The sequence below is a fragment of the Chenopodium quinoa genome, unplaced genomic scaffold (assembly GCF_001683475.1).
Source record: "Chenopodium quinoa cultivar QQ74 unplaced genomic scaffold, ASM168347v1, whole genome shotgun sequence".
Classification (NCBI taxonomy): domain Eukaryota; kingdom Viridiplantae; phylum Streptophyta; class Magnoliopsida; order Caryophyllales; family Amaranthaceae; genus Chenopodium; species Chenopodium quinoa.
The window spans coordinates 183,099-194,724 of record NW_018742707.1 but is presented as its reverse complement, the minus strand read 5'-3'; the positions used below and the strand labels follow the sequence as shown (position 1 = coordinate 194,724).

At 40.4% G+C, this 11,626-nt stretch overlaps 2 protein-coding genes across 2 annotated transcripts; both read left to right on the top strand.

Moving 5' to 3' along the window:
- Positions 1-5,756: 5,756 nt before the first annotated feature.
- Positions 5,757-6,833, top strand: LOC110722894. The gene has a single exon (XM_021902184.1). The coding sequence runs from the start codon at positions 5,757-5,759 to the stop codon at positions 6,831-6,833; it is 1,077 nt and encodes a 358-aa protein (XP_021757876.1).
- Positions 6,834-10,114: 3,281 nt separating this feature from the next.
- On the top strand, positions 10,115-10,510 carry LOC110722893. The gene has a single exon (XM_021902183.1). The coding sequence runs from the start codon at positions 10,115-10,117 to the stop codon at positions 10,508-10,510; it is 396 nt and encodes a 131-aa protein (XP_021757875.1).
- Positions 10,511-11,626: the final 1,116 nt, after the last annotated feature.

Sequence of the window (11,626 nt, the reverse complement as noted above, 5' to 3'; positions counted from 1 at the left end):
ATTCATAAAAGTCCATCCAACCAAACGGTTGTAATGGATCAAATGTTAACCGGACCCCGTCCGGGAGAAAGAAATTGTTAATTAACCCGGCTCCATAGCCGGTAAAAACACAAATACTCGGCACGCAGGCCGGAATAAGAAAGTTTTCGCATACAACCGCTGAATAAAAAGGAATTAAAAAAGCAAAGACTGGCATACTGCCGTTGAGGGGTCACTTCTGGCTTGCAGATGGAGCCTCCTGGTTCTCCCCCTTCTCCTCATCATCTGAGGGAATTTGGTGCGCTTCGCCGGGACCAGGAAGCTCAGGCGCGGTTGGCTCACTGTTGCTGAGCCAGGCTTCAAAGGAGGCAGGCTCTGGCTCACCTTGCTCTCTCAAGTACACCACGTACTCGGCATAGCTGTGTGCCATTTCCCAGATGCTATAATAAGCGTCTGGGTACAAGGCAGACCAAGCAATCTTCATACGGGCGTCGTTGTCAGCATCACTCTCAGCAACAAGGCGGTTTTGCTCCGCCTCCAAGGTTGCTGCAAAGTTTTTCTGAGCTTGAGCAGCATCCTTCTCCATCCTCTCAACCTTGGTTTTCAGTTTGCCAAGGTCCGCCTAGGCCTTCTTGAGCGCCTCATCAGCCTGTTTGGCACTCTCGTCTACCTTTTTCTGGGCCTCCTCCGCCCCCTTCTTGGCCGTCTCAGCATTCGTTGCCCGCTGGTCGGCCGCCTTCAGATCTAGCTCCAGCTGCTGGATTTTAGACGCCTGTATCATAATTATTTCTTTAGTTTCAAGATCATTTACGATAGTTGAGTGGAAAGCAATATTATCAGCGTCTATGGCAGACTTCTTGGCCCTTTTTACCTCTTCCCGTTTGCCGGAATAAGGACGTTTGAGCCCGTCCACCCGCAGCATGGCCTGCAAAAGTAGGCGGTATAAGAATTACAGGCGAGATAATTACTTGGAAAAAATACCATTGAGTTGACAAGTTTCTTACCTCAGCAAGAAGGGATAGAATGCGTTCAAGATTGAACGTCTCTATCCTAGGGATATTGTCCTTATCCCTCTTCCGGACGGCATCCAGCATGGCCTTGGCGTGCTTCTGGATGTCTGGCCAGCGGGGAGATTGATCTGCACCACAATCAATACGTGATGAGTGCGAAACTAAGGCAGCACCTATCTGTTGCCGACCGTCTGAGGATGACGTCTGTTGGGAGTGGGATTTCACCCGTAAAGGCCACCCCAGCTCAAGCGGGGATTCAAAAGGGTTCTTACCTTCAAAGCCGGCCAAGCGGGAAACGCTTGCAGGCGTGGTGAACCCCGACAACTGCTGATAAGGGGTTGACAAGATCAAGGCACACGCTGCCGCCTACCTTCTCGAATCACCCCGCTATCCGCATCGTCTTAGCCCCGGCTGAGGCACCAGGAGTTGACGCAGAGGCAGACTTTTTTATTTTATTGAGAACGGTTGGGGCCTCCTCTCTAGTCCGTTTGAGATTCTTCTCAAACGATTTCCCAACTTCTCCCCCCTGTGAAAATAAACACGTAAAGGTTAGTATCCGGGCAAGACAATTTATAAAATAAACTTAAGAAAGGGTGAGGCGCTCAATACCTTGGCCCTGAGCTCGGCCGCAGCTTTCTCCGCAAGATCTTTGAGGATGGTCGCAGAAGACCGCTTGGGAGTTTTCTCCAACTACAACATGTTTAGCGCTTCTTCTGCAAAAAAGAAAGAAATTGATCAGAATCATAAATCAATTTCGATAGAAAAATGCTACAGACGGTGTGAACCCAGGCGCATACGTTTATTAAACATGTGCCCTAGCCCGCAGGCGGCTAGGAAACATTCATCCCTGAACCAGGCGCTCTTGGGAATCCAATTCTTAGGGACTTTTATTATTTCCCCGGTTGACAGAGTTGCGTCTGTGAGGCCGAAAAAGTCTGCCTCGATTATTTTGTCAAAGTCTTCCTCTGGGTTCCGGGGAAGAGCGCACTTCCTGCCCAACAAGTCGGACTTCTTATTGTACAGATGGAATTCATAATTTTCCCGTCTAGTTGGGGCTGACATCGGGTAGAACTTGTGCTTCCAGCCATCGAACTTGGAGACCTTGTCCAAGGTCATCATGTATTGCGGCTGTGTGGTTAGAGTATACCACGCCCTCCAGCCGCCTGGGCTTCTGCTGAGATAATGCATGCTTGCAAAGGCCTCCCAGCCGGGGTTAAGCCCTTGGAACTCGCAGGCGGCAACATACCCCAGAATGTTGGTCCAGGAGTTGGGGGTAAGTTGCCAGACCCCAAGGCCGTAGCCTCTCAAAATTGCCTTCACCGCCTGGTGAAGGGGGAAGCGAAGGCCGGCTTTGAACGCCACCTCATAACATCCAAAATAGTTGTTGGCGTTCTCTTGATCATCCCCCCAAGCGATGGTGCCCAGCTCAGGCGGCACCCGGATCTTATACCCGTCTCCAAGCGGGTGCATTTTCTTAAAGTTCTCTAAGTTCTCCCCCATCTGGATTCGGTCCTTGGAGGAGACGTGGATGCTGAAGGGATCGTCCTTCTCACTCCACTTTTTCCTTTCTTCCTCCTCGCTATCCGAAAGAGGGGGCAAGTCATCCCTGCTCTCGGAAGTAGAGGCGGAGCTGTCGCTCTCCGTCTCCCCCTCGCTTTGGTCCATGGGGGCAGAGGCGGCCTCGTCGCCGCCTTGGTCATACTCTTCCAAGTAATAGTTAGCAGGGGTTGAAGGGGCGCGCGGAGGGGATCTCTCCAGAGCCGTCTAGTCTCCCTGACCAGACGATTCTCCCTCAGGCGTTTGGCCGCCTGAGCCTTCGCTTCTATAATTCGGATCAGTGGCCGTCTGCATTGTCCGAGCCATGGTGTCCTGCACAGACACATAACTGGTCGGAATCCATGGCAAAGGGTGGCACTCCCAGTCCTAAACTCAGCCGTCCCTGGTGACCGGCTGGACTCTAACCTAGGTTGTGCCGTGTGTGTTGGTGATGCATCCATTTATTGCAAGAAATATGTACAAGCGGTGAAAAAAAGAAAAGAGCAGAGAGAGACAGAGACGGTACCTTTGGATTTGATATCTGAAGGAAGGCGGGTCCGGCTGGGTTGCGGGAGAACAAAGTTTCTTGCTCGCGCCTGACTCAAACGGATGACTTCTTCTCTCTCGAAGTTTTTCTCTCTAGAAAATTTTTGTAAACATACAAAATTATGAGGGTAAAACGGCTATATATAGAGGGTAAATTTGCGGGCATTTCCGTAATTTACCCGGAAGATGAACGGTTACTCTGTAACGGTAAAAATACCGCCAGCCGAAGCGTGACATGTGTCACAGATGCCACGTGGCGTGCCACGTCACATCTGTGAGGGGAAAATGTTTAGGGTAATTTTACCCTGCGACGTGGCCTAATCAGAAGGTGACACGTGTCAGCCCCCAGATTGGTCTAAAATGGACCAATCCCTGCTCGACACGTGTCATTCCCGAAATCAAGGGAAAAGGCGGCCTTCAGGCCCAAATCCCGAGAATGCCGCCAAATGGCGCAGCCCACCAATGATTAGGGTTCAGTAACCTAATCAGGGGCACAATTCCCAAAGACCCTATAAATAGGGAGATGTCCCTCATTTTGATGACATGTTTGACCATTTATTACACATTTTACTCTTTGATAGAGACATCCTGAGCTTGGAATCCGAGCGGATCCCCACCTAAATTTCCGCACCTTTTTCTCCCTTCAAGTTTCTAACTTGTGCGTCGGAGGCGGAGCACCACCCAACTGGTGTCTCCGTTTGTTTTGCAGGTACAGCTCACCCTGGATTAGTCTTCGTGTTGTAACTCTCCCGAGGGACAAAAACACCCAAAACATTTGGCGCCGTCTGTGGGGAGAGTACCTCGAAGATGGTTCAAGAGTCTGTACCACCCCTAACCGTTATTAGCTTATTCAAAGTTTGTCTTCTTTTTGATTGCTTAGAAAAAGTAGAGACACTTGTCGCCTGACCGGCTGAGGAATCTCCCCACGGCCGCCAGACAACCTGTTAGTTTTTGCACTTCCTTCACAGTACGGGGGGACTGCATGTCGATCACTGCCTGTATTTTCTCAGGGTTGGCCTCTATTCCCCTTTGGTCAATCAAAAATCCGAGAAACTTCCCAGACTCAACTCCAAAGACACACTTTTTTGGGTTAAGCATGACCTTGTGCCGCCTGAGTGTGGCGAATGTTTCTCGGAGATCAGCAAGGTGATCCGCCTGCTGTTTGGATTTGACTATCATATCATCAATTTACGCCTCTACATTCCTTCCGATTTGATTAATGAAGACCGTATTAATCATTCGTTGGAAGGTAGCAGGCGCATTCTTCAAACCAACGGCATCACCGTATAACAGAACAACCCCTGATCAGTGACGAATGCCGTATTTTCTTAATCTTTTTTCCACAGGGGGATCTGATGGAAACCTGAATAGGCGTCCATGAAACTCATCAGGGCATGTCTGGCTGTTGAGTCGACCAGACTGTCGATCTTAGGCAGTGGATAGCTATCCTTTGGACATGTCTTGTTTAGGTCTGTGTAATCAACACACATCCGCCAAGTTTCATTCGGCTTTTTTACTAACACAACGTTAGCTACCCACTCAGGGAAGTTGCACGGCCGAATGAACTTGGCATCTAACAGCTTTTTTACTTCGGCCCTTAGAAGGCCGCCATCCCAGGGCCAACGCCTGAGTGACACGTGTCACTATGCCCAAAAGGATTTTGAAGCACTCTTTGTGTGACACGTGTCGCCACCTGAATGGCCCCTGCTGGACCTTAAGTCCACGTAAGACGGGGAAGAGTCCACCCTCCACGTGTCATCATTCCATAGGTCCAAATGGCACCTATTCAGAGGTCACGTGGCGCTTTCTGATTGGGCCACCTGACCGGGTATAAAATACCCAATTAAAATCATATTAAAATATTTTGTATGTAAAAAGATACGGCTGAAATAGTAGGACGGTGTCAGTTTTGGATAGAGTTTTGTATTTCTTTCATAATTTTTTCGTTGTAGCTCGAAATTAATATTATAATATATCATTGGAAAGATAATTTCAATATCTATCCAAACATATAAGATTTGGATAATTATTATGAGGCACAAAAATAATATCTGACTGTCTTTGAACATCTTCAAATTCGAATAGAATTAGGATTAAAAAAAAGGAAAGTTTTTTATAAAAGGAAAGTTGTTATGATAATATCTAAATATGGATGACTATTATCCCATGTACTATCTAGAATACTCTAGTGTTGGGTATTTGGTCTTATCCGTTGATGGAACCCTAGGTAATGTACATGTATATATATCTCGTACTAGATGGAATATTAAAATACAACGTAACAATCTTCCCTCATCTCTCTATATTTTCTCTTCCATATTTAACACGTTATCAGCACCATCGCTAGTCAACTGAGTAGGATTACCAAACATTTATCTAGAATCGCATATTATTATTATTATCATGTAAGTATGATCACAACCCATAACAATTATAATTTAACATTTATCTACTTTTGCATGCTTATTTATTGGAATATCAACATATATAATGAATACAGAGCATGATATATACTTTATGATTCCATTCTTATTTTTCTCCATGCTAACGTTCTCATCTTCTATTTTGTCCTTATTTATGCATGATTTGTATCAGGTTTATTTATGCATGATTATAACGTTTAGTACATATTTTGGATACTATTTATATATACTTATCTTTTAATATTATTTTGTATAGTGAAAAATGTCGAACCTTGCCAAGCTCGAATTTGTGGCACTTGATATTACCGAAAAGAATTATTTATCATGGGTGTTAGATGCTGAAATACACCTAGATGCTAAAGGGCTTGGTGAAACAATCAAAGAGGCTAATAAGGCAACACCTCAGGATAAGGCTAAAGCCATGATTTTCCTTCGCCATCACCTCCATGAAGGGCTCAAAAATGAATATTTAACTTTGAAAGACCCACAAATCCTTTGGAGTAATCTAAAGGAAAGGTATGGCCACCAAAAAACAGTGATACTCCCTAGAGCTCGTTATGAATGGTTGAATTTGAGATTGCAAGATTTTAAATCTGTTAGTGAATATAACTCAGCTATGTTTAAAATAACTTCTCAATCAAAATTATGTGGAGAAAATATTAATGATGTAGAAATGCTTGAAATGACATACTCCACTTTACATGCTAATAATATTGTCTTGCAGACACAATATAAAGAAAAAGGTTTTAAAAAATATTCTGAATTAATATCCTGTCTTATTGTGGTTGAGCAAAATAACGAGCTGTTAATAAAAAATCATGAATCACGTCCTACTGGCTCTACTCCATTCCCTGAAGCGAATGTAAAAACCTTTAACGAGAAAGAAACTAAAAAAAGAGACCATTTCAGCAGTAGTGGTCGAGGTAGAGGTCGCGGTCGTGGCCAATGGTGCTTCCAGGGTCGTGGACGTGAATATGGTAGAGGTCGTGGAGGTCATTTCATAAACTCACATTCCCACCAGAAGTGGGAACGTAGGGATGATAAAGAGAAAAGTGATACCAATACATGTTACCGTTGTGGAGGAAAAGGTCATTCGTCTCGGGTTTGTAGAACTCCAAAGCATCTTGTTGAACTTTACCAAGAATCATTGAAGAAAGGAAAGAAATTTGAGGCAAACCTTATTCTTGAAGATGGCGAAGGTGATTTTGATTTTGGCAATGCTAATCAATTTGATGTTGCCGATTTCCTTATTTCCCCAAAAGGGAATATTTTTGATTTTGGCAGTACAACTCATTTAGAAGTTGCTGATTTCTTCACTGCCGCAGAAGGGAATAATTAAAATTATATTGTTTTGTGTCAGTTTTAAGTATTAGACTTATGTTTGCTTATTCTAGTGATTTACTTAAGTTTATTTCTTTCGTTGTAATAAGGACTTTTGCTTTATAAATTTATGAACTATTTGAGTGTTTTTATTCATTTATTTATTTTATCATCTTTATTTTTATGCTTAATATTTTGACATGTATTTTATTTCATGAAGAACATGGATATTACTCAAGTTCAATTTGCTATGAATGGTGAAGAATTATGTCTTGCTGACAGTGCAACTACTCATACAATACTTATAAATAAAAAATATTTCTCTTATTTGATGATGATCGAAAAGGATTAATCTGAGTACCATGTCGGGTATTACAAATATCATTGAGGGCTCTAGAAGAGCCACTATAAAATTGCCTTGGGGAACTGAAATTAAAATAATTGATGCTTTATACTCCCTATTGTCACAAAGAAATTTATTAAGTTATAAGGATATTCGCAACAATGGTTATCATATTGAGACAATCAATGAAGAAAAATAACGAATTCCTTCAAATCACAAATATAACTCAAGGCTCAAAATATGTTTTGGAGAAACTACCTACATTCTCCAGTGGTTTGTACTACACAAAAATCAATGCTATTGAAGATCATGCTATAGTAAACCAGAAGTTTACTGATAATTTTGTTGTTTGGCATGACCGGTTAGGCCATCCCGGTTCAATAATGATGAGAAAAATAATATTCTTTGAAGAGCCATCAGATTCTTCATAATATTTTTTCATGTGATGCTTGCTCAGAAAGCAAGTTTATCATTCGTCCATCACCAGCTAAAATTAATTTTGAATCAATTAGTTTTCTGGAATGTATACAAGGAAATATTTGTGGGCCCATACATCCCCCATGTGGACCATTTAGATATTTTATGGTTTTAATTGATGCATCAGCTAGATGGTCACATGTGTCTTTGTTATCAACTCGTAACCTGGCGTTTGTGAGATTACTTGCCCAATTGATTAAGTTACGGGCACATTTTCCAGATACTCCCATTAAGATTATTCGGCTTGACAATGCTGGTGAATTTACATCTCAAGCATCAAATGATTATTGCATGTCCATTGGGATAAATGTTGAACATCCTGTAGCACATGTTCATACACAAAACGGTCTGGCAGAGTCATTAAGAAAACGTATTCAGTTAATTGCTAGACCATTGCTTATGAAATCCAATCTCCCAATTTCTTCTTGTGGACATGCTATATTACATGCAGCAGCACTAATTCGCATTAGGCCAACAAGTTATCACAAGTTCTCCCCATTACAATTGGTTTATGGTCAGGAACCAAATATTTCCCATCTAAGAATTTTTGGATGTGCGGTTTATGTTCCAATAGCTCCACCACAACGCACTAAGATGGGTCCTCAAAGGAGGTTGGGGATATATGTTGGGTTTGAATCCCCGTCAATAATTAACTATCTTGAGCCTACAACAGGGGATTTATTTACGGCTCGTTTTGCTGATTGTCATTTTAACGAGTCACTTTTCCCAACATTAGGGGGAGAAAAGAGAAAGCTGGAAAAGAAATTTAAATTGAATGAATTATCATTATCCTATCTTGATCCCCTAACTAAACAATGTGAACTGAAAGTTTAAAAGATAATTCATTTACAAAGTTTAGCGAATCAATTGCTAGACTCGTTTGCTGACCCAAAAAGAGTGACCAAGTCACATATTCCAATGATAAATGCTCCCTTTAAAATAGATGTCCCGGAAGGACAAAATAAATTTGCTAATGAGTCTAAACCACGTCAGAAACGTGGAAGACCAATAGGTTCCAAAGATAAGAATCCTCGGAAAAGAAAAGGAGAATTTATTGATGATGGTCAAATTGAAGAAATAATTTCCGAAGGATCTCTAGAAGAGACTTTAGACATGGTACAAGAAGAAATTCAGGTACCTGATAATGAAGAAATTTCAACAAATTATATCATGTCATGAATTACATGGAACCAAAATCAAATTGATGTCGATGATGTTTTTGCATGCAATGTAGCATTAGATGTTATGGATAATAATGAGGATCATGAACCAAAATCCATTGAAAAATGTAGACAAAGAAATGATTGGCCAAAATGGAAAGAAGCAATTGAAGCAGAATTAAAATCTCTTGGAAAAAGAGAAGTATTCGGACATGTAGTCCGTACACCTGAAGGTGTAAAGCCAGTGCGATATAAATGGGTCTTTGTGCGAAAGAGAAATGAAAAGGGTGAAGTTGCAAGATATAAGGCACGCTTAGTTGCACAAGGATTCTCATAAAGATCGACCTGGTATTGATTATGAGGAGACATATTCTTCTATGGTGGATGCAACTACTTTTAGATTTTTTATTAGTCTGGCAATAAGAGAAGGACTTGACTTACGTTTGATGGATGTAGTCACAGCTTATTTATATGGCCCACTGGATGATGACATTTACATGAAGCTCCCAGAAGGATTCAAACGGCCAGAAGCAACAAAATCTAGTTCTCGAGAACATTTATGTATTAAATTAAACAAATCTCTTTATGGATTGAAACAATCTGGGTGTATGTGGTATAACCGTCTAAGTGAGTATTTGTTGAAAGAAGGTTATAAGAATGATCATATCAGCCCATGTATTTTTATAAAGAAATTTGGATCGGGATTTGTTATAATTGCAGTGTATGTTGATGATTTAAATATCATTGGAACTCCTGAAGAGATTTCAATGACTGTCAATTATTTAAAGAAAGAGTTCGAAATGAATGATCTAGGAAAGAAAACTTGGGGTTACAAATAGATCACCTAGAGAATGGAATCCTTGTGCATCAATCAAAATACATAGAAAAGGTTCTTAAAAAATTTTCTATGGATACAACACATCCATTGAGCAGCCCTATGGTTGTAAGATCACTTGAAGTAGAGAAAGATCCATTCCAACCTTGGGAAAATGATGAAGAAATTCTTGGTTCTGAAGTACCGTATCTTAGTGCAATTGGAGCACTAATGTACCTTGCAAGTCATACACGACCCGACATATCATTTTCAGTGAATTTATTGGCAAGGTTTAGTTCATGTCCAACCTGAAGGCATTGGAATGGGATTAAACATTTACTTCGTTACCTTCAAGGTACAAAGGATATGGGTTTATTTTTCCCAAAGTTGTCCAAAGAAAATTTGATTGGTTTTGCAGATGCATTTATTTATCTGATCCTCATAATGGTCGGTGACAAACTGGATATGTGTTCACATATGATGGTACTTCCATTTCTTGGCGTTTCATGAAACAAACCATTGCATCTACTTCTTCCAATCATTCTGAGATTTTAGCAATTCACGAGGCTAGTCGTGAATGTCTATGGTTAAGGTCGGTAATTCAACATATAAAAGAAGTTTGTGGTTTATCATCTGGGAAAGAGGCACCAACAATTTTATATGAGGATAACGCAGCTTGTATTGCTCAACTTAAGGAAGGATACATCAAAGGCGACAGAACAAAGCACATCTTACCCAAATTTTTCATCACTCATGATCTTCAGAATAATGGAGATATAAATGTATTGCAGATTCGTTCAAGTGAGAATTTAGCATACTTATTAACTAAGGCTCTTCCGACAGCAATATTCAAAAAGTTAGCTTACGGCATTGGATTGCGTCGTCTTAAAGATCTCAAGTGATGTAGTCATGAGGGGGAGTTAATGCGCGTTGCACACTTTTTTCCTTAACCATGGTTTTTTCCCACCGGGTTTTCCTGGTAAGGTTTTTAACGAGGCAACATCTTATGTGCATTATAGTGTATTATTTTGTACGGGTTTTATAGTAAATGTTACTTATTGTTTTATTCAATATATAGTCATCCAAGGGGGAGTGTTATGATAATATCTAAATATTGATGACTATTATCCCATGTACTATCTAGAATACTCTAGAGTTGGGTTTTGGTCTTGTCCGTTGATGGAACCCTAGGTAATGTACATGTATATATATCCCGTACTAGATGGAATATTACAATACAACGTAACAATCTTCCCTCATCTCTCTATGTTTTCTCTTCTATATTTAACAAAAGTTTTTATTTAACTCAAATTCTTTAATCTTATCTTTTCAAAAAGGATACTCCCTCTGTCCCTAAATTACATTCTTGTTTGGAAATTTACACAGAAATTAAGGAGGAAATAACAAGACAAATAACAATAATTAGATAATGCAATGGGAAGTACAAAACATTAAATAATATTTTTGAGTAAACAAAGATAGATTAGTGATTACTCATGACATGTCATCAATCCTTTGTAAAAAAAAAAGGATCAATCACATGCTCCTAATTGAAAATTTTTAACCAATCATATTAATTGTAATTTGGCACAAGGATTCTGAAAAAGTACATTAGCCAACCAAAACATTAAAAGTGGAATGTAAATACATTAATTATAAATTAAAAGTACAACTGAAAAAGAGAGTGTATTTGGGATATTTAGGAAAAAAAACTTACTAAAAATAGAAAGGTGGAATGAAATTTTGGAATACCTAAAATAGAAAGAAGGAATGTAATTTAGGGACGGAGGGAGTAATTAAGATATTTTAGAAAATTATAGAAACTTCTAATTAATCCTAATTAGTTTAGGAATATGATTAGACCTTTGGACCCTCCACATGATAATTGGGCCGTAGGTAAAAACCAGTTTGGGCTCAGTTTAGTATTTTGGCCATAACTTCCTCACTATTCATCGGAATTGGGATTATAATATATCATTGGAAAGGTCTTTTCAAACCCCATCCAACTACACCATTAT

What these genes read in the sequence shown, in the direction of transcription:
- LOC110722894 (XM_021902184.1), top strand. Translation starts at nt 5,757, where the DNA reads ATGTCGAACCTTGCCAAGCTCGAATTTGTGGCACTTGATATTACCGAA.
- LOC110722893 (XM_021902183.1), top strand. Translation starts at nt 10,115, where the DNA reads ATGAAACAAACCATTGCATCTACTTCTTCCAATCATTCTGAGATTTTA.